This window comes from Pristiophorus japonicus, chromosome 21 (genome assembly GCF_044704955.1).
Source record: "Pristiophorus japonicus isolate sPriJap1 chromosome 21, sPriJap1.hap1, whole genome shotgun sequence".
NCBI lineage: Eukaryota > Metazoa > Chordata > Chondrichthyes > Pristiophoridae > Pristiophorus > Pristiophorus japonicus.
In genome coordinates, this window is record NC_091997.1 from 74,281,008 (window position 1) to 74,302,734 (window position 21,727).

At 46.0% G+C, this 21,727-nt stretch overlaps 1 protein-coding gene across 50 annotated transcripts in view; it reads left to right on the plus strand.

The window, feature by feature from the left end:
* Positions 1-21,727, plus strand: part of LOC139233716 (CUGBP Elav-like family member 4) — an 831,346-nt gene that overhangs the window by 623,846 nt on the left and 185,773 nt on the right. Inside the window, exon 4 of one of the 50 annotated variants that reach the window (XM_070864137.1) lies at positions 8,879-8,884. The exons of the other annotated variants lie outside the window; for them this stretch is intronic. Within the exon in view, the coding sequence (XP_070720238.1) occupies positions 8,879-8,884 (6 nt within the window). The remainder of the gene's footprint in view (positions 1-8,878; positions 8,885-21,727) is intronic. 50 annotated transcript variants of the gene reach the window in all.

Below are 21,727 nucleotides of genomic sequence, written 5' to 3' on the forward strand. Positions count from 1 at the left end.
GACAATGTGGCCTGCCCAGTGGAGCTGGTCGAGTGTGGTCGAGTGCTAATTAAAGGGATCCTCACCCGCAGTAAGAGAACGGCGGATGGAGGTTTGGGAGGCATTTTAATGGCGGTCTCTCGTGACTTCTGCTTCTTAGAGCCTTTCAAATTTAACGTAGCTCCTGCTACGGTTATGCGCCTTGGGGTGTTTCACTAAATTAAAGGCGCTGTATAAATGTAAATTGGTGCACGTCCATTGCCTACTGTTTCTATGTCCTTTTTATTCCCGATGCCAATAGCCCTCCCCTTTAAGATACCACTGCAGGGTCCATCACATCTGGCCAACTTGTGCAATTTCCCACCTCAAGAGTTAAAATGCCGCCATGAATCTTGATACTTAACCTCTCTCCCTCTCTCTAACTCTAAGACGCTCCTTAAAACCTATCTCTTTGACCAAGCTTTTGGTCACCTGCCCTAATATCTCCTTGTGTGGCTCAGTGTCAGATTATTTTGTATTATAACACTCCTGTGAAGGGGCTTGGGATGTTTTACTACGTTGAAGGCGCCATATAAATACAAGTTGTTGTTGTAACACAGTAGACGATGCAGGAAGGGTGCAGGTAACCTGAAAGACGAAACGCATATGAACCTCAGAAAGCACAAGAGAGGGACATTCAATTAAAAAAAGATCGTTGCAGAGAAGATAGCTGCTTTGAGGTCAGTTGAGACCTTTAGAAAGGGAGCAGGAGCAATGCCTGAGGAAAAGGAGGGTAATGGAGATGATAATATAACTTTGATTCTTTTCATGGAGGGTAGGGAAGGAAATACGTTTGCCCCAAAAGTTGGCGATCAATAGGCGTTAGCCGTAAGTAAACCACGGTGTCAGCTGTGGCTCAGTGGGGAGCACTCTCGCCTCTGAGTCAGAAGGTTGTGGGTTCAAGTCCCATTCCAGGTTCTTGAGCACAAAAAAATCTAGGCTGACACACCACTGCAGTGCTGAGGGAGTGCTGCACTGTCGGAAATGCCATCTTTCAGATGAGCTGTTCAACCGAGGCCCTGCCTGCTTTCTCAAGTGGATGGAAAAGATTCCTATTTCAAAGAAGAGCAGGGGAGTTATCCCCCAAGCGGCAATTGGTGAGAGGCGGGAGCAGCCTATAAAAGGCGTACCGGTGCAGCTACAGCGGGGAGAGAAGGCAAAAAAGAAGGAGAAAGGAATGAAAAGGTGACGTCACAGCCAAGGGGGTTGGTGATTGGTGATTCTTTTTCTTTTTTATATCAGTAAGTAAACTGTAACATTGTTGTGCCAATTTAAGGGTATCGAAGGGTTAAGGCATGGCAGGAGAGCTCGGTCATGTGTTATGCTCCTCCTGTACCATGTGGGAACTCAGGGACACTTCCGGTGTCCCTGACGACTACGTGTGCAGGAAGTGTATCCGCCTCCAGCTCCTGATGGTCCGCATTGTGGAATTGGAGCTGAGAGTGGATTCACTCTGGAGCATCCACGATGCTGAGAATGACGTGAGTGGCACGTGTAGCGAGTTGGTCTTACCGCAGGAGAAGGATCCACAGCTAGCTAGAGAATGGAAGACCAGCAGGAAGAGTAGTGCAAGGAAGGTAGTGCAGGGGTCCCCTGTGGTCATCCCCCTGCAAAACAGATACACTGCTTTGAGTGCTGTTGAAGGGGATGACTCATCAGGGGAGGGCAGCAGCAGGCAAGTTCATGGTACCGTGGCTGGCTCTGTTGCACAGGAGGGCAGGAAAAAGAGTGGGAGAGCGATAGTGATAGGGGATTCAATCATAAGGGGAATAGATAGGTGTTTCTGCGGCCGCAACCGAGACTCCAGGATGGTATGTTGCCTCCCTGGTGCAAGGGTCAAGGATGTCTCCGAGCGGGTGCAGGACATTCTAAAAAGGAAGGGAAAACAGCCAGTTGTCGTGGTGCACATTGGTACCAACGACATAGGTAAAAAAAGGGATGAGGTCCTACGAGATGAATTTAAGGAGCTAGGAGCTAAATTAAAAAGTAGGACTTCAAAAGTAGTAATCTCGGGATTGCTACCAGTGCCATGTGCTAGTCAGAGTAGGAATCGTAGGATAGCACAGATGAATACGTGGCTTGAGCAGTGATGCAGCAGGGAGGGATTTAAATTCCTGGGGCATTGGAACAGGTTCTGGGGGAGGTGGGACCAGTACAAACCGGACGGTCTGCACCTGGGCAGGACCGGAACCAATGTCCTCGGGGGAGTGTTTGCTAGTGCTGTTGGGGAGGAGTTCAACTAATATGGCAGGGGGATGGGAACCAATGCAGGGAGACAGAGGGAAACAAAAAGGAGACAAAAACAAAAGACAGAAAGGAGATGAGTAAAAGTGGAGGGCAGAGAAACCCAAGGCAAGAAACAAAAGGGGCCACTGAATATAAAGGGGCTGCAGGAGGGGTCAAAACTAAAAATCATAGTTTAAAAACTAGGATGAATACACTCTACCTAAATGCACGCAGCATTCGAAATAAAGTAAATGAGTTGACGGCACAAATCATTACAAATGGGTATGATTTGGTGGCCATTACAGAAACATGGTTGCAGGGTGGCCAAGACTGGGAATTAAACATACAGGGGTATCTGACGATTCAGAAAGATAGACAAGAAGGGAAAGGAGGTGGGGTAGCTCTGTTAATAAAAGATGATATCAGGGCAGTTGTGAGGGATGATATTGGCTCCAATGAACAAAATGTTGAATCATTGTGGGTGGAGATTAGAGATAGTAAGGGGAAAAAGTCACTGGTCGGCGTAGTTTATAGGCCCCCAAATAATAACTTCACGGTGGGGCGGGCCATAATCAAGGGAATAATGGAGGCATGTGAAAAAGGAACGGCAGTAGTCATGGGGGATTTTAACCTACATATCGATTGGTCAAATCAAATCGCATGGGGTAGCCTGGAGGAGGAATTCATAGAATGCATACGGGATTGTTTCTTAGAACAGTATGTAACAGAACCTACAAGGGAGCAAGCTATCTTAGATCTGGTCCTGTGTAATGAGACAGGAAAAATAAATTATCTCCTCGTAAAAGATCCTCTCGGAATGAGTGATCACAGTATGGTTGAATTTGTAATACAGATTGAGGGTGAGGAAGTTGTGTCAGAAACGAGCGTACTATGCTTAAACAAAGGGGACTACAGTGGGATGAGGGCAGAGTTGGCTAAAGTAGACTGGAAACAAAGACTAAACGGTGGCACAATTGAGGAACAGTGAAGGACTTTTAAGGAGGTCTTTCATAGTGCGCAACAAAAATATATTCCAGTGAAAAAGAAGGGCGGCAAGAGAAGGGATAACCAGCCATGGATAACCAAGGAAATAAATGAGAGTATCAAATTAAAGACCAATGCGTATAAGGTGGCCAAGGTTAGTGGGAAACTAGAGGATTGGGAAAATTTTAAGCAACAGCAAAGAATGACTAAAAAAGCAATAAAGAAAGGGAAGATAGATTACGAAGGTAAACTTGCGCAAAACATAAAAACAGATAGTAAAAGCTTTTACAGATATATAAAACGGAAAAGAGTGACTAAAGTAAATGTTGGTCCCTTAGTAGATGAGAAGGGGGATTTAATAATGGGAAATGTGGAAATAGCTGAGACCTTAAACAATTATTTTGCTTCGGTCTTCACAATGGAAGACACAAAAACCATGCCAAAAATTGCAGGCCACAGGAATGTGGGAAGGGAGGACCTTGAAACAATCACTATCACTAGGGGGGTAGTGCTGGACAGGCTAATGGGACTCAAGGTAGACAAGTCCCCTGGTCCTGATGAAATGCATCCCAGGGTATGAAAAGAGATGGCGGAAGTTATAGCAGATGCATTCGTTATAATCTACCAAAATTCTCTGGACTCTGGGAAGGTACCAGCGGATTGGAAAGCAGCTAATGTAACGCCTCTGTTTAAAGAAGGGGGCAGGCAAAAGGCAGGTAACTATAGGCCGGTTAGTTTAACATCTGTAGTGGGGAAAATGCTTGAAACTATCATTAAGGAAGAAATAGCGGGACATCTAGATAGGAATAGTGCAATCAAGCAGACGCAACATGGATTCATGAAGGGGAAATCATGTTTAACTAACTTACTGGAATTCTTTGAGGATATAACGAGCATGGTGGATAGAGGTGTACTGATGGATGTGGTGTATTTAGATTTCCAAAAGGCATTCGATAAGGTGCCACACAAAAGGTTACTGCAGAAGATAGAGGCACGCGGAGTCAGAGGAAATGTATTAGCATGGATAGAGAATTGGCTGGCGAACAGAAAGCAGAGAGTCGGGATAAATGGGTCCTTTTCGGGTTGGAAATCGGTGGTTAGTGGTGTGCCACAGGGATCAGTGCTGGGACCACAATTGTTTACAATATACATAGATGACCTGGAAGAGGGGACAGAGTGTAGTGCAACAAAATTTGCAGATGACACAAAGATTAGTGGGAAAGCGGGTTGTGTGGAGGACTCAGAGAGGCTGCAAGGATAGGTTAAGCGAATGGGCTAAGTTTTGGCAGATGGAATACAATGTCGGAAAGTGTGAGGTCATCCACCTTGGGAAAAAAAACAGTAAAAGGGAATATTATTTGAATGGGGAGAAATTACAACATGCTGAGGTGCAGAGGGACCTGGGGGTCCTTGTGCATGAATCCCAAAAGGTTAGTTTGCAGGTGCAGCAGGTAATCAGGAAGGCGAATGGAATGTTGGCCTTCATTGTGAGAGGGATGGAGTACAAAAGCAGGGAGGTCCTGCTGCAACTGTATAAGGTATTGGTAAGGCCGCACCTGGAGTACTGCGTGCAGTTTTGGTCACCTTACTTAAGGAAGGATATACTAGCTTTGGAAGGGGTACAGAGATGATTCACTAGGCTGATTCCAGAAATGAGGGGGTTACCTTATGATGATAGATTGAGTAGACTGGGTCTTTACTCGTTGGAGTTCAGAAGGATGAGGGGTGATCTTATGGAAGCATTTAAAATCATGAAAGGGATAGACAAGATAGAGGCAGAGAGATTGTTTCCACTGGTAGGGCAGACTAGAACTAGGGGGCACAGCCTCAAAATACGGAGGAGCCAATTTAAAACCAAGTTGAGAAGGAATTTCTTCTCCCAGAGGGTTGTGAATCTGTGGAATTCTCTGCCCAAGGAAGCAGTTGAGGCTAGCTCATTGAATGTGTTCAAGTCACAGATAGATAGATTTTTAACCAATAAGGGAATTAAGGGTTACGGGGAGAGGGCGGGTAAGTGGAGCTGAGTCCACGACCAGATCAGCCATGATCTTATTGAATGGCGGAGCAGGCTCGAGGGGCTGGATGGCCTACTCCTGTTCCTAATTCTTATGTTCTTATGTTCTTATGTCCTGGACCAATATTTATCCCTCAATCAAAATAACAAAAAAAAAAACAGATTATCTGGGCATTATCGCATTGCTGTTTGTGGGAGCTTGCTGTGTGCAAATTGGCTGCCGCATTTCCCACATTACTACAGTGACTACACTCCAAAAGTACTTCATTGGCTGTAAAGTGCTTTGAGACGTCCGGGGGTTGTGAAAGGCGCTATATAAATGCAAGTCTTTTTATAATAGAACATTTATACATGGACACTGGATGATGCGAGCCAGATGGGCCTTTTTCTCACGCTGGGCTTCGTTATGTTCTTAAATTACTATCAACAAAATAGAGTACAAGCCACGAAAATAAATTTAGATATTCTGACAATCCACTCCTTCTGACTACACAACACTTTCTCAAATGGAGATTGAGGATCACACCGATTGCAGGTGGGAAGCCAAACCATATGGTGCATGAGGGATATTTCCAGTCACAATAACACTTCCTTTTCTTCTTGCTATATCTACTGGCACAACTGATACCGTTTGACAAAGATAGCAAGGCATAGTACAGAATCAGCAATGGAGGTGCTACCTTCTATTTCTGCAGCAGAAGGGGGAAAAATATTAAATGCAGTTGAGTTGGTCCTGGTGTAATCCTCTACCACAGTGAATAGTTTAACTTTCAAGCTGTCTCGTGGTTGTGAGTGGTGCAAGATTCACATACGTGTGATTTTTGATATTTGACAGAGGTGTTCAAAATCATGAGGGGTCTAGATTTGGCCTCCCACCTGCAATCTGTGTTAGAGTCGAGAAGAATGAGAGGTGATATCACTGAAACGTACAAAATTCTTACAGGGCTTGACAGGGTAGAAGCAGGGAGAATGTGTCCCCCTGGCTGGGGAGTCTAGAACCAGGGGTCACACACTCTCAGAATAAGGGGTCAGCCATTTAGGACTGAGATGAGGAGACACTTCTTCACTCAAAGGCAGACATTGATGCGGAGATTCAACATCGCCTCCAGGGTGCCAGTGCAGCCTTCGGCCATCTGAGGAAAAGAGTGTGTGAAGACCTGGCCCTCAAATCTACCACCATGCTCATGGTCTACAGTGCTGTAGTAATACCCGCCCTCCTGTATGGATCTGAGGCATGGACGATGTATCGAAGGCACCTCAAGTCGCTGGAGATATATCACCAACGATGTCTCCGCAAGATCCTGCAAATCCCCTGGGAGGACAGGCGCACCTACATCAGTGTCCTCGTCCAGGCCAACATCCCCAGTATTGAAGCATTTACCACACTCAATCAGCTTCGCTGGGCAGGCCACATAGTTCATGCCAGATACGAGACTCCCTAAGCAAATGCTTTATGCGGAGCTCCTTCATGGTAAACGAGCCAAAGGTGAACAGCAGAAGCCTCCCTGGTAAAGTGCGACATCACCACTGACACCTGGGAGACCCTGGCCGAAGACCGCCCGAGGCGGAGAAAGTGCATCTGGGAGGGCATTGAGCTCTTCGATTCTCAACGCAAAGAGCGTGAAGAGGTCAAGAGCAGACAGCGGAAGGAGCGTGCGGCAAACCAGTCCCACCCACCTCTTCCCTCGACGAATGTCTGTCCCACCTGTGACAGGGTCTGTGGCTCTCATATTGGACTGTTCAGCCACCAGAGAACTCATTTTGGGAGTGGAAGCAAGTCTTCCTCGATTCCGAGGGACTGCCTATGATGATGGCTGAATCTTTGGAATTCTCTGCCCCAGAGGGCTGTGGAGGCTCAGTCATACAAGGAGAGATTACACAAATTAGGATTGTATATCCTAGAATTTAGAAGTTTAAGAGGTGATCTGATCGAAGTTTTCAAGATATTAAGGGAAACAGATAGGGTAGCTAGAGAGAAACTATGTCTGCTAGTTGGAGATTCTAGGACTAGGGGGCAGAATCTAAAAATTAGAGCCAGACTTTTCTAGAGTGAAATTAGGAAAAACTTCTACACACATAGATAGCAAGACATAGTACAGAGTCAGCAATAGAGGTGCTACCTCCTATTTCTGCAGCAGAAGGGGGAAAAATATTAAATGCAGTTGAGCTGGTCCCAGTGTAATCCGTTTGGAACTCTCTTCCGCAAATGACAATTGATGCCAGATCAATTGTTAATTTTAAATCGGAGAGTAATAGCTTTTTGTTAACCAAAGGTATTAAGGGATCTGGGCAAAGGCGGATATACGGAGTTAGGTCGCAGATCAGTCATGATCTAATTAAATGGCGGAGCAGGCTCAAGGGTCTGAATGGTGGACTCCTGTTCCTAAGTTTCTATATGACACGATACAGATCCCGTCTTCCGTAAACATCTGGTTGTTGCACAGATCTCTTGGGAGAGAGTTTCGGGGCTCCATTTTCCCCAGTGATTTGCGCCGTTATTTTTGGAGCAGGCTGCTTTTTTTGGCCTAAGTTGATAAACCACAGTGTCCCATTCTAGGTCCCTGGTTCACACACAGACAGAGAGTGAGAGAGAGAGACAGATATATATATAATATATATATAGAGAGAGAGAGAGAGACAGAGAGTGAGGGAGAGGGGGACCGGAAGAATGGGGACCGAGAATGGGACCGGACCAGCAAACCCTTTGGGCGGGGTTGGAGGTAAGTTGCTGCTATGTGTTTTTCAATTCTTTTAACGTGTTGGGAGCTGGCTGTATGCTACACTTTGCTGCCTCAGCTCACATTGTGTCCCTGGTTACCATGGCAACCCGATCTTTTTGGCACAGATCAAGGCTCCACCCCCAAAACTAAAGGTCGGGTTAGGCCGCGCCAAACTGAAGAACTCCAACGGGGAAACTTAAGACTTTGTTTTTGACGTACTTAGGCCCCCCCAAAAAATCGGGCGTAACTCTTCAAGTACGCCAAAAAAATGTTTGGGGAAAATTGAGCCCAGATCTGTACTGTCAGTTTCTCTGTGTTATTGGGGCAATAGTGATTCTGCGCCTTCTCTCACTTGATAAGCATTCTCTCCATGATCTGACCTGGAAACCAACGGAAAAGAGCATCAAATATTAGTTGCAAAAAGTACATTCATAACCTAAACATTAGCAGAAACATAAATGATTAAATTAATGCACCAACATGCACCGCAAAATTGAAGTAGGTACATTGGTAATCTATTCATTCTTTTAAATTGGAGCTTGAACCACTTTCCCTTTAATGGCCGTTTATAGTGCTGGGCGGGACTCCTGTCCAATCATGGGCAATGTGAGCAGCGCTGCTCAAGGCACTCATTAGCATGCTGGATGCACACATAATTAGGCAGCCACTCAGACTGAACACGAGTGAATAATGCAAGGCTCAGAGACAGTGAGGAAAACATCGCAGGGAGTGCTTGCAGCGGGGCCTGGATGGAAGCAGCCCCTGCGTAACTTCCTGGTGCCATCAGCCCCATCCCCACCTTGTCCGAAACGTACCAAAGATCGCAGTACAACCGGCTAGCAAATAACCACTCGACTTGTGGAGGATCTTATTATAACATCCTATTATATGTAGGCACTGTTAATGACTCCACGAGGCAGGGGTATGGTACTTAAGACTGTAGTCCTTTAATGCAGCTCCTCGAGTGAGGACACCAAGAGGTGAGCTCCCTTTTATACTGGGTTATCTGCAGTGTGCAGGTGAACCTTCGGTCTCCAGCAGCAGCACCCTCTGGTGTACAGGTAAGGTGTACACAGGGTGAAGGTACGTTCAGTGTTACAGTACATCATAACATTGTAGGCATGCATACATAACACTTATGAAATTGCCGGCGGCTGATTTAACAACGTGCAAAGCAGAGTCGAAAGTTGGATACTGCCTGAAATGACAAAGTGCCAGTTCATTTTGGACTTCGCCTCAGTACTGGGAGTCTTCCAAGGCAGGGTCTTAAATGAGCTGTTGGAATTAGCACCCTTCCTGCTTTCACATGCGGGCGATGTGTGGGGAGACTTCTGCTGCAGCTCAGTGGGTCACACACTCTTGCCTCTGAGTCAGAAGGTTGTGGGTTCAAGTCCCACTCCAGGGACTTGGCTACAAAAATCTAAGCTCACACTCCAATGCAGTGCTGAGGGAGCACCGCACTGTCGGAGGTGCCATCTTTCGGCTGAGACGTTAAACCGAGGTCCCTCAATCAATATAACAAAAAGAAACAGATTATCTGGTCATTATCACATTGCTGTTTGTGGGAGCTTGCTGTGCGCAAATTGGCTGCTGCGTTTCCTACATTACAACAGTGACTGCACTCCAAAAGTACATCATTGGTTGTAATGCACTTTGGGACATCTGGTGGTCATGAAAGGCGCTATATATATTGTAAGTCTTTCTTTCTGTGTGCTATGAAGTAAATTTTACCAATATTACCTCCACTTCTTTCTTTACAAGCCTCTCTCGAGGCAGAGGCTCTGCTTTGGGATAGGACACGTGGAAAATTTGCACTTCGGTGTAACAAGATCATTAACTCCTTTTTCTAAAGAACAGTTTTATGATTTGATTCCGCATCGTGCAGAGTAAATCTCTCACCCCCCTTCTCCCACCCACCCTCCTCCTCCTCTATGTCCTGGTGTCCCGGCCAATATTTATCCCTCAACCAACATCACTAAAAAAAACAGATGATCTGGTCATTATCACATTGCTGTGTGTGGGAGCTTGCTGTGCGCAAATTGACTGCCGCGATTCCCACATTATAACAGTGACTGCACTTCAATAAGAAAAGTCATTGGCTGCTTTGGGAGGTCCTGAGGAGCTACATGAATGCAAGTCTTTCTTTTAATGCACCTTCTATAGAATGGTTACGAAAGAAAGCCCCTCAAGCCCGTGCCGCCTCTCGGCTAGTCCCACTCCCCCGCCCTTTCCCCGTGGCCCTGCAAACATATTTCCTTCAGATACTCATCCAACTCCCTTTTGAAAGATAAAATTGAGTCTGCCTCAATTTTATCTTTCAAAGAGGGGTATATAAATGCAAGTCTTTTCATGTAACTTCTGTGAGGTGTGATTTATAAACGGTTACAACTGAGTTTATATAACAGCAATTGTAAAGCCTTATGTCTGATAGGATTTATAAGCTGGATTGTATGATAAAATACATGCAATTATAATGACACTGTCCCTTTAATTTGGTGTCTCCCACTGTCAGATACTACTTGTGACTGCTAATACGTCTTAATTGATCAAGGATGTCTGCTTTAAATGGGGTGGAAGTTCCATTCAGTCTGTCGAACCCTACTTCTGAGGAAGCCTGGGCCTCCCCAGAGGCAGGTGCGTCTTGGTTGTGCTGGTAAGCAGTCAGATTGAATGGCACTTGCCCTTCATTTAATGGACCATTGTCGTTTAAAATGTCACCTTGACGCTTATTGTGCGAGTGCTTCTGAAGTTTCTGCCAAGTTTGACGCAGTAAATGTCTCCGGGAAGACGATTCAAGGTTAGAGTGGACGGACTGGCTGAAAGTCTCTGTGCTCGGGTCTCCTGCAGTGCCGCAGGTCGTCTATGTTTGCCAATAGAAATGGATTATCATTAACCATTTATATTATGATTTCCCCCCCTTTAACTCCTAATTGCGAAGCAACGAGTGGAAAGGAGCTCCAACTCATTAGATACTTGGCTGGAAAAATTGACTGGACTATTTTGGGCTGTTGGAACCTACGTTGAATTTGGGTTAGTTCTGCTGTACATCTGAAGTGTCGGCAGACACACGACACAATTTGCTTTTTAAAAAAAAATCGCGAAGCCTGGAACCACTGCAGCATCCTGTATCAATCCAGAGAATGTTAACTCTGAATTTGAATGTTAAAGCCTCACACACTGCTTCTCCTGCCTAGAGGGTCTATCCCAGGAGGCATTGCTGCTGAGAACCTCTTGACATAGAAACATAGAAATTTACAGCGCAGAAGGAGGCCATTTCGGCCCATCGTGTCCGCACGGCCCTCGGTCAGCAGCCCTGAAGGTTACATATAAACCTATGAACAATGACGGAAAGGCAAAGAGCACCCAGCCCAACCAGTCCGCCTCACACAACTACGACACTCCTTATACATTCTACACTCCACCCAAACCGGGGCCACGTGATCTCCTGGGAGAGGCAAAAAACAAATAAAAACCCAGGTCAATTTAGGGAGAAAAAAATCTGGGAAAATTTCTCTCCGACCCATCCAGGCGATCGTCACTAGTCCAGGAGATCACCCTGGCCGTATTCGATTCCCTGCAGTACTTACTATTATATCTGCGCCATCCAACAAAAGGTCATCCAGTCTAATCCCAATTATCAGCTCTAGGTCTGTAACCCTGCAGGTTACTGCACTTTAAGTGCCCATCCAACCATCTCTTAAAAGTGGTGAGGGTTTCTGCATCCACCACTCTTCCAGGCAGCGAGTTCCAGATCCCCACAACCTTCTGCGTAAAGAAGCCCCCCCTCAAATCCCCAAATTAATCTTTTGTACGCAGGTCAAATTGCAAAGGTAACCATCACCAGCTCACCCAGGACTATTGAAGGATGAACCGGGCCACAGGAAGATAATGGACTTGCTGGCATAAAATGGCTGCTGCTGTTGCCTCCGTAACCATAGTTATTTCTTTCAAACCTTGTCGTGTGGAGCACATGATAAGATGTGCAGTAAAAAGTAGATATTTGGATAGATAGCGTTGCCTTTGGCTGCACCCCCTAGTTATTCCCTAATATATGAAAACAAAGCTTTTAAATTTTAATTGAGTTATTTCTCTCGCCTTACTTCTTTGAAGGTGTAATGCATGCACCTGTGAGGATGCTCAGGTTTATGGAGCTGTTGAGGAGCGGGCAGGTCGGAGGGCCTCCTCGTAGGACTACTCCTGGGCACGGCCAAGGGTGCTATCAGCCGGTCCAGGCACCAGGCGGTCGAGGGGGTCGTTCAGCCCGACTGCCTGCCTCTCTTCCGCGGTTACATCCGAGCCAGGGTGTCCCTGGAGATGGAGCACGCGGTGTCCACTGGTACGCTCGCGGCCTTCCGTGAGAGGTGGGCGCCGGAGGGACTGGAGTACATCATCACCCCCGGCAACCAAATTTTAATTTGATTTTACATGTTTTAAAGTTTAATTTGTTTTACTTGCCGGGTTTTTAGTGTCCCTCTTCCCTTTTATAGGGGGCAATTGTAAAATATATCATTTTAATGCCCCAAAAAAACCCACAAAAAACCCCCAAAAAACCAAAAAAAATATGAAACAAGAGGGCAGTTAAGTGTCTGGAGTGTCCCTCAGATTGGGGGGGGCACTTGATCTAATGTTTATTTTGTTCCCCCCCCCCCCCCAAAAGAGTTGTGGAGCTGTTGAAGAGCGGGCAGGTCGGAAGGCCTCCTCGTGGGACTGCTCCTGGGCATGGCCAAGAGGGCCATCAGCCAGTCCAGGCAACGGGCGGTCGAGGGGATTGTTCAGCCTGACTGCCTGCCTCTCTTCCGCGGTTACATCCGAGCCAGGGTGTCCCTGGAGATGGAGCACATGGTGTCCACCGGTACGCTCGCGGCCTTCTGCGAGAGGTGGGTACCGGAGGGACTGGAGTGCATCATCATTCCCGGCAACCAAATTTTAATTTGATTTTATGTCTAAATGTTAATTTGTTTAATTTGCCGGTTTTAGTGCCCTCCCCCCCCCATCCCCCTGCCCCGCCCCACTTTTAGCCAGGGGACACTTGTATAATTTGTGTTTCAGTGCCCTAAAAAAAAAGGGGGCACTTGAAAAGTGTTTTGGAGTGTGCCCCCCCCCCCCTTTTAATCAGGGGGCACTTGATTTTCTGATTACAACAAAATAGTTGTGGAGCTGTTGAATGGTGAGTGGCTTAGCCAGTCACGTGATGTTCACAAGACTCAATAAAACCCCAGCCAGTTGGGTTTAGGGGATCCACGATGAGGTATGCAGTTGTGAGCCTTGTGGATGAACTGGCAGTGCCATTGTTAAATCTTTGTTAATAAACCAATTAGTTCTTCGTAGCGATGAGTTGCTATGCATTCTTCAACAAAAAACCCACGAAGCAAATACATCACAGACGGCCTGGTGTAAGACGAGGGCATTCTGCACCAATCTTGGAACAGCAAAAGATAACTGTGTATGAGGATGTGATCAGTGGAGGCTTCGGAGATAGGGAGAGGGGAGGTGATGGAGGGATTTGAAAACGAGGATGAGAATTTTTGAAAATAAAGATTTGAAAACGAGGATGAAAATCATTTGATGAAATGGAGCCAGTTTTGTTAGAGTCTTTACCAGAAGCCAACAGGGAATGCCACAGGTCCTCTGTCTCAAACCAGGGACCAGTTTGCATCGGTTATTTACTCAGCCTAATAGATGCTGCAACTCTTTTGAACTCCAATATTATTGCACTAGTCATGTCTATCCCAGGACATTTTAAACTCTAATTATATACTTAGAAAAAAGAGTTGAGGGGGGAAATAAATGGCAACAGCTTGCAGTGCAACAGATTTAGCATCTGCTGCAGCTCAAATGGGCCCTAGTGGCCAACATGTTGAACGGTTTGAAGAACATAACCTGCCAGAACCTCCCCCCACCAATATGGCAACACTTTAAACCTCGGCGCCTTCTGTTGTTCTAGAGCCTCAATGCCGTGCTAACGCTGACAGGTAAACGGGAGAGGATGAAGATCTCTGCAAGAGAGGTCAAATCCGACCCGCCAAAACGTTCCCCCGAGCCAAGGACACGCGATTACACGCCCGCCACGTCACTTCCGCCCGTCAAACGACCGCACGCTTTTATTTCCGTCCCATCACTGTTCATCCCTCTCTCGACTGACCAAGAATAAAGGACTTTGGCTTTATTTCCCCAGGCCTGAGATTTAGTGCAATACAGATAGTCGGGTTTGAACACCGATACACCAGTCCGGGATTCTTTGGTCCGGCAACATCCCTGGTCCGGCGTCATTCCCGGCAGGTGGGGGGGGTCGCGACCTGCGCTGTGTCCTGCGGCTGGCCGCTCCTCTCCTCGCCGCTGCCTCCGGCGTTCCCTCCTTGGTTGGGCCAGGTGGGCGCGGAGAGGGAGCGAGGAGCTTGCGGCTAACTGAGGCACCGAAACTGGGCCTGAGAAATGCTGCGTGGTAAGTTTCTGCGCATTCGCGGCATGCAGGCCAGGTCGTTGTCAGCAGCGTTGTCAGCAGTACCCGGGTACTGCTGATAATGCTAGGGTCGGCGTGACCTCTTGCGGTCCGGAAGATTCTCTGGTCTGGCACCAGTCAGGTCCCAAGGGTGCCGGACTGGCAAGGTACAACTGTAGTTGCATTATGCTGACTCTGTAAGATAACAAAAGATATTGTTGAATGGCGCAGCAGGCTCGAGGGGCTAGATGGCCTACTCCTTTTCCTAATTCTTATGTTCTTATATTCTTCTTAATGTTGGGGAAGTCCAGAACCAGGGGTCACAGTCTAAGGATAAGAGGTAAGCCATTTAGGACCGAGATGAGGAGAAACTTCTTCACCCAGAGAGTGGTGAACCTGTGGAATTCTCTACCACAGAAAGTTGTTGAGGCCAATTCACTAAAATATATTCAAAAAGGAGTTAGATGTAGTCCTTACTACTAGGGATCAAGGGGTATGGCGAGAAAGCAGGAATGGGGTACTGAAGTTACATGTTCAGCCATGAACTCATTGAATGGTGGTGTAGGCTCGAAGGGCCGAATGGCCTAATCCTGCACCTATTTTCTATGTTTCTATGTTTCTATGCTGGGCAGTATTGCCGGTACAGACACGGGCAGCTTTTCAGCCTATTTGGGCCCAGGTTCAAAATGAATGTTGTAAAATTTCTGCGCAAGGTATATTGTGTGCAGTAATAATATCCTACACTGTCCCACTTATCCTACACTGTCTCACTGGTGTGCCATTCTGTTAAAAGATGGTCCAAGGCAGAATATTAACTGATGCACCATTCTGTTTTTGAGCTATGAGACCTTAAGTATCTTTTTTTTTTAAGGCCCTAAGCTCTGGAATTCCCTCTCTAAACCCCTCCGCCTCTCTCCCTCTCTCTCTCTCCTTTAAGGCGCTCTTTAAAACATACCTCTTTGATCAAGCTTTTGGTCACCTGCCCTAATACCTCCTTATGTGCCAAGTCTTGATTGGTAACGCTCCTGGGACGTTTTAAAGATGCTACATCAATATAAGTTGTTGTTGCTAAGGCTTTGAAATGACTCATCAGAGTTTTAGGAGCCTAACCTAGATGCCTGCCTCCGAGATGCCTTTCTGCTATTAAAATAATAACAGCATGATATTTCCAGCGCTCTCGTTATTGTTAGGCAGTGGCCTATCAGATAATTTCGGGGCCATACGTTTAAAATCAAATACTATAAACAGTTTGTAGCAGCAGTCACAATTGCCAACATGAAGTGGTTCTCGGATCGCTGAGTGCCTTTCTCAGCACTGCTCTGTGTATAACCGCAATGGCGTGACTTGCAAGACACTTTGCCCCAGTAACAGTACCTTTGATGATACCAAATACACAAGTGCTATTGAAGTTCCCAACGACCGAAGACCCAGAAATTCATACGTCTGCGTTTTTCCTGTACCTTGAGCAGCAAAAGATAGTTTTGCTTAAAAGGAAAACTGCTGCGACAAGGCAGATTAAAACCCCAGAGTTGTAATTTCACACGTAATGTGATAATTGCAGGGTGTTTATTTTATTGGGAACACGCTCTAATCCTTTCATTTTCCTTCTTGACAACACTTGGCTTTTTTTTACCCAAATTCAGCAGTTTCGAAAAGTCACGAGATCTTTTACCATTTCAGAATCTTCCAAGAACAGTGTTCCCAGAATGTCAGCGAGATTTGTTCTTGGCTCACAGTGTCATCTCAGTCGGCAGCACATGCGCATCTTGAGTCAGGAGGTTGTGGGTTCAAATCCCCCTCCAGGGACTTGCGCACAAAAATCTAGACTGACACTCCCAGTGCAGTGCTGAGGGAGAGCCGCATTGTCGGAGGTGTCATCTTTCGGATGAGACGTTAAACCGAGGCCCCGTGTGCTCTCTCGGGTGGATGTAAAAGATCCCACGGCACTATTTGAAGAAGAGCAGGGGAGTTCTCCTGACCAACATTTATCTCCCAACCAACACCTAAAACTGATTAGCTGCCCATTTATTTCATCGCTGTTTGTGGGAGCTTGCTGTGTGCAAATTGATTGCCGCGTTTCCTACCTTACAACAGTGACTACACTTCGAAAGCGCTTTGGCGATGTATAAATGCAAATCTTTCCTTTTAAGCTGAAAGTTATTTATTTTAACCTGGGCTTGTCAAGACTCGGTTTGTATTTTTGAACAGGTTTTCAGACTACTTTGTAAACCCGGGCATTAACAGAGGTTCGGGAGGGCAAACAGTTCAGAGATTATCACAGATACCTGAACAGGGAAGTCATTAGCCCAATGACTCTCTCATGCCTGCTCCTCTGCTGCCATATTGAGTTTGAGTCACGGTGAGGATTGTAAGAGTGCAACTTTTATATATAGAGTGTTTACAACAGCTAGCTTCGGACCTGAATAGCATTACTGATTCCATCATTGCACTCTATTTATTTAACGAACCTAATAAATGTGCCTGTAAAACAATTTTCTTGATGAGAATTGCCCGTTAAATGTATTCCACTTGAATGTCACTTCTTGTTTCACGTCTTCCTCAGGCATCACAGTTTTGACCCTGTGGAAAAACATGGAACGAGAAAAGGCCTCTTGCCCTATCGAGCCGATTGCTTTTATAGCCCGTAAATAAATCCCTTCTGTTGTGGATTCCAATCAACCCATTTCCTCTCCTGGGGCAAGGTTTTTCTCTGCCCCCAACAAGGGGTTTACAGGGTAGTGTCAGCAGTGGCTCAGTGGGCAGCACTCTCGCCTCTGAGTCAGACGGTTGTGGGTTCAAGTCCCACTCCAGGGACTTGAGCACAAAAATCTGGGCGGTACTGAGGGAGCGCTACACTGTCAGAGGTGTTGTCTTTTGGATGAGATGCTAAACTGTCTGCTCTCTCAGGTGGATGTAAAAGATTCCATGGTCATTATTTCGAAGAAGAGCAGGGGAGTTCTCCCCGGTGTCCTGGCCAATTTTTATCCCTCAAACAACATGACTTAAAAAAAAAACAGGTAATCTGGTCATTATCACGTTGCTGATTGTGGGAGCTTGCTGTGCGCAAATTGGCTGCCACGTTTCCTACATTGCAACAGTGACAACACTTCAAAAGTACTTCATTGGCTGTAAAGCGCTTTGGGACGTCCTGAGGTCATGAAAGGCGCTATAGAAATGAAAATCTTTCTTTAACACCTAAGAAATTCTAACTTTATATGAACGTATAAATGTACAGGTCGGAAAAAAAGACCTTTTTAATTCATGTGACTGGTTCCAGAGTTCACAAACAGTTAACCACCTTTAACTCTAAATTGATTTTCTCAGCAGATGCCTGCCCACCTCCCTTTTAAGCTTAAAAAGAGCCATCTATATTTTTGAACTTTTACTTTCGCTTCAGCCATCATGTAGCTACCTGCTTTGTTTCCCTTCTGGGCCTCAGGCTGTTTTTTTGCGAGTGGGGCCTAATTGGACGGGAGTTTGGAGAGACCAGGAGGCTCACACATGAAATGGCCTGAAAGTGTGAGTACAGATAGATAAAGAAAGAAAGACTTGCATTTATATAGCGCCTTTCACGACCACTGGACTTCTTAAAGCGCTTTACAGGCATGAAGTATTTTTGGAGTGTAGTCACTGTTGTGATGTGGGAAACGCGGCAGCCAATTTGCGCACAGCAAGCTCCCGCAAACAGCAATTATGTTGATTGAGGGATAAATATTGGCCAGGACACCGGGTTAGGTTAGGGTCAGGGTCAGCTCTGAGCAAGGTCTTGGTCCAGTGGCAAGGGGATCCAAGACGACTGGCAACCAGGCACTGCAGTATGAGCCTAGTTGCCTATGGCGAAATGTTGGCCACACGCTCGGCACTGAGTAGCGACACCGGAGATAACTCCCCTGGTTTTCTTCGAAATAGTGCCATGGGATCTTTTATGTCCACCTGAGAGAGCAGACGGGGCCTCGGTTTAACGTCTCATCCGAAAGACGGCACCTCCGACAGTGCGGCGCTCCCTCAGCACTGCTCTGGGAGTGTCAGCCGAGATTCATGTGCTCAAGTTCCTGGAGTGGGACTCGAACCCACAACCTTCCGACTCAGAGGCTGTCATGTATGTACTTTTGGGATCACTAGCCGCTAGATGGCATCACTGTTGGAGGCCACTGGGCTGCACACACACGTGTGTGCAGCCCATGTATAAAAGGCCAGCCATTTTGTATATTAGTTACTTTGGGCCTTAATAAAGCAGAGCCAAGGTCATACCTCTTGGAGTTAAACAGTACTCAGTCTAACACTTATTGCCTACACAACAGAGGCCAATGTGCTACCCACTGAGCCAGGGCAGACACTGCATGTTAGATACCTCCTACAACAGAGAAGGTTAAAATCATGTGCAAAGAGATCAACTCCACGGACGCTTGAGCAAGGTGACAATGATGGGCCTCCTTTAAAAGATTTCCTGATGCAACACACCCCCCCATTTTTCAAAGCTGTTCCGAGGGGACCATCGTTCTTTGAACAAGAGGACAGAAGCTTTCTGCTGAATTCTTGGGAGCAGTTTGCAAAGCGTATAACGCTCGGCACGCCTTCTCTCTATCAGTTTTTGCAAGTGCTTTTTCTGCATGCCTTCTCCCAGTATACCTTCATGCATGTTCCCTCGCCGTTCTAAAGGTTGAGAGAAAGCCTTGAGGATATATCGTGGAAAAAGAAGGAAATGTCTGATCTTATAAATGTTAGAAACCAATAATATGTACATGGCTTGTTCAAAGTTCAAATTACTTCAAGTCAAATCACGCAAAGTAATCACGGTTTTGTTTCATCTCCCTGACCTTACCAAGCAGCTTCATTACCTCAGACATGTTTCTTCATGTGGTAGGTATTTATTTTTATGGAAGTGTATGTACGAAATACCCAGGAATATGTTTCAGGGTACAAGCACAAGTCCGCGATTGATGAATCACTTCATGCTGCAGCAAACAACTGCCTCGGAACTGAAAAGTCACTTAATATTATTTTCAGAATAGTGCAGCCACAATTCAGCAACGCAAGTCTGCATTTTAACTTGTAGCTCACCCGCTTGATCAGTAAACCACACTTGGAGTACTGTGCACAGTTCTGGTCTCCGTAGTGTGTAAAAAAAAAAAAAACATGTATAGGCGCTGGAAAAGGTGCAAATAAGATTCACAAGGATGATGCCAGAACTGAGAGGATATACTTCTCAGGAAATCGGAACAGGCTGGTGCTCTTTTCTCTAGAAAAGAGAACGCTGATAGAGGTTGTTAAAATTTGAAGGGATTTGATAAGGTAGATGTAGAGATGCTTTCCCCTTGTGCGAGTCCAAAACTAGAAGTCATAAATAAAAGATACATCCATAGGGAATTCAGGAGAAACTTCTTTACCTAAAGAGTGGTAAGAACATAAGAAATAGGAGCAGGAGTCGGCCATTTGGCCCCTCGAGCCTGCTCCGCCATTTAATAAGATCATGGCTGATCCGATCATGGCTTCAGTTCCACTTTCCCGCCCGCTCCCCATAACCCTTTACTCCCTTATCGCTCAAAAATCTGTCTACCTCCGCCTTAAATATATTCAATGACCCAGCCTCCACAGCTCTCTGGGGCAGAGAATTCCACAGATTCAGGACCCTCCTGAGAAGAAATTCCTCCTCATCTCAGTTTTAAATGGGCTGCCCCTTATTCTGAGACTATGTCCCCTAGTTTTAGTTTCCCCTGTGAATGGAAATATCCTCTCTGCATCCACCTTGTCGAGCCCCCTCATTATCGTATATGTTTCGATAAGATCGCCTCTCATTCTTCTAAACTTCAATGTGTCTCGGCCCAACCTACCAGAATGAGGGACTCGCTACCACAAGGCGTGGTTGAGGCGAGTAACATAGATGCATTTAAGGGGAAGCGAGATCAGCACATGAGGGAGAAAGGAATAGGAGAAAATACTGAAAGGGGTGGGAAGAGGTTTGTGTGGAGTATAAACACCGCCATGGAGCAGTTGGGCCGAATGGCCTGTTTCTGACTCAATGTAATTATGTAAATAAACTGGTGTGGTGCTATCCATGGAGGTCTGTGCTAATTTGGCTGATTTCAACTGAGATCACTACAGGGGCTGTTTTAGAAATGGGTATATTATACCTCATTCACAAGGTTTTCTTTCTGGAAGGGGGGTTGACAAATTATTGCCTCTGTTCCTATCCTCCGCAAATATTGATTTTTGACCATTTCCTTTCCAGTATATATACACGAATATGTTATGATTTGTATACGACTTTGTGATATGCAAACACACAGTATAACAGTTCAACATTAGAGGCAGTTCAGAGAAGGTTCACCTCGGTTGATTCCTGAGAGGAAGGGGTTGACTTATGAGGACAGGTTGAGGAGGTTGGGACCATACTCATTGGAGTTTGGAAGAGTGAGAGGCAGTCTTATTGAAACATAAGATTCTGAGGGGGCTTGACAGGGTAGATGCTGAGAGGATATTTCCCCTCGTAGGGGAATCTGGATCTAGGGGTCATCGTCTCAGAATAAGGGGTTGCCCATTTCGAATGGTGATGAGGAGGAATTTTCTCTCTGAGGGTCATGAATCTTTGGAATTCTCTAGCCCAGAGAGCTATGAGGCTGAGTCATTGAAATATATTCAAGGCGGAGATGGACAGATTCTTGAACTATAGGGGAGTCGCGGGTTATGGGGAACAGGCAGGAAAATGGAGTTGAGGCCAAGATCAGATCAGCCGTGATCTTATTGAATGACTGAGCAGGTTTGAGAAGTCGTATGGCCTGCTCCTGCTCCTATTTCTTATGTTCTGACGCTCGAAACACGCTCCCTCTGTGATTTTGAGGCTTCGATCTAGATCAGGAAGACCAGCCAATGCGCCAGCTCACAGTTAGTCCATTTGTGCCTACTAGAAATTGGGCACATTGGATGTTGGACAGGGTTACGCACAACTGTTAGGCCCTCAGAATAACCTGCCGATACTCACTGTCTAGACTTGGCCATTTACCCAATGGACTACCCAAAGTCAACCGGTGCCCACCGACAGTTAGTGACTTCAGGTGAGGGGAGAAACTGGGAATTAAAAACAAAAAATCAGACAGGCGTCATTTAATCAAACACCGCACAGGTGGAAAGTAGATATTTTGGGGCGATTTCAAAGACAGTTCCTGGAGAATGATGTCCCTAAAGAGAAGGATTTATACTGACACGTTTTTACGTTGTCATTTACGGTGCCAGTCACAGCCAGGATGAAGTTTCTATTGGCAGAAGGGATGAGAATATTCAAGCCTTTGTTCCTTTTCATAAGTAAAGGTTTGGTAAGCTGGGAGAAAC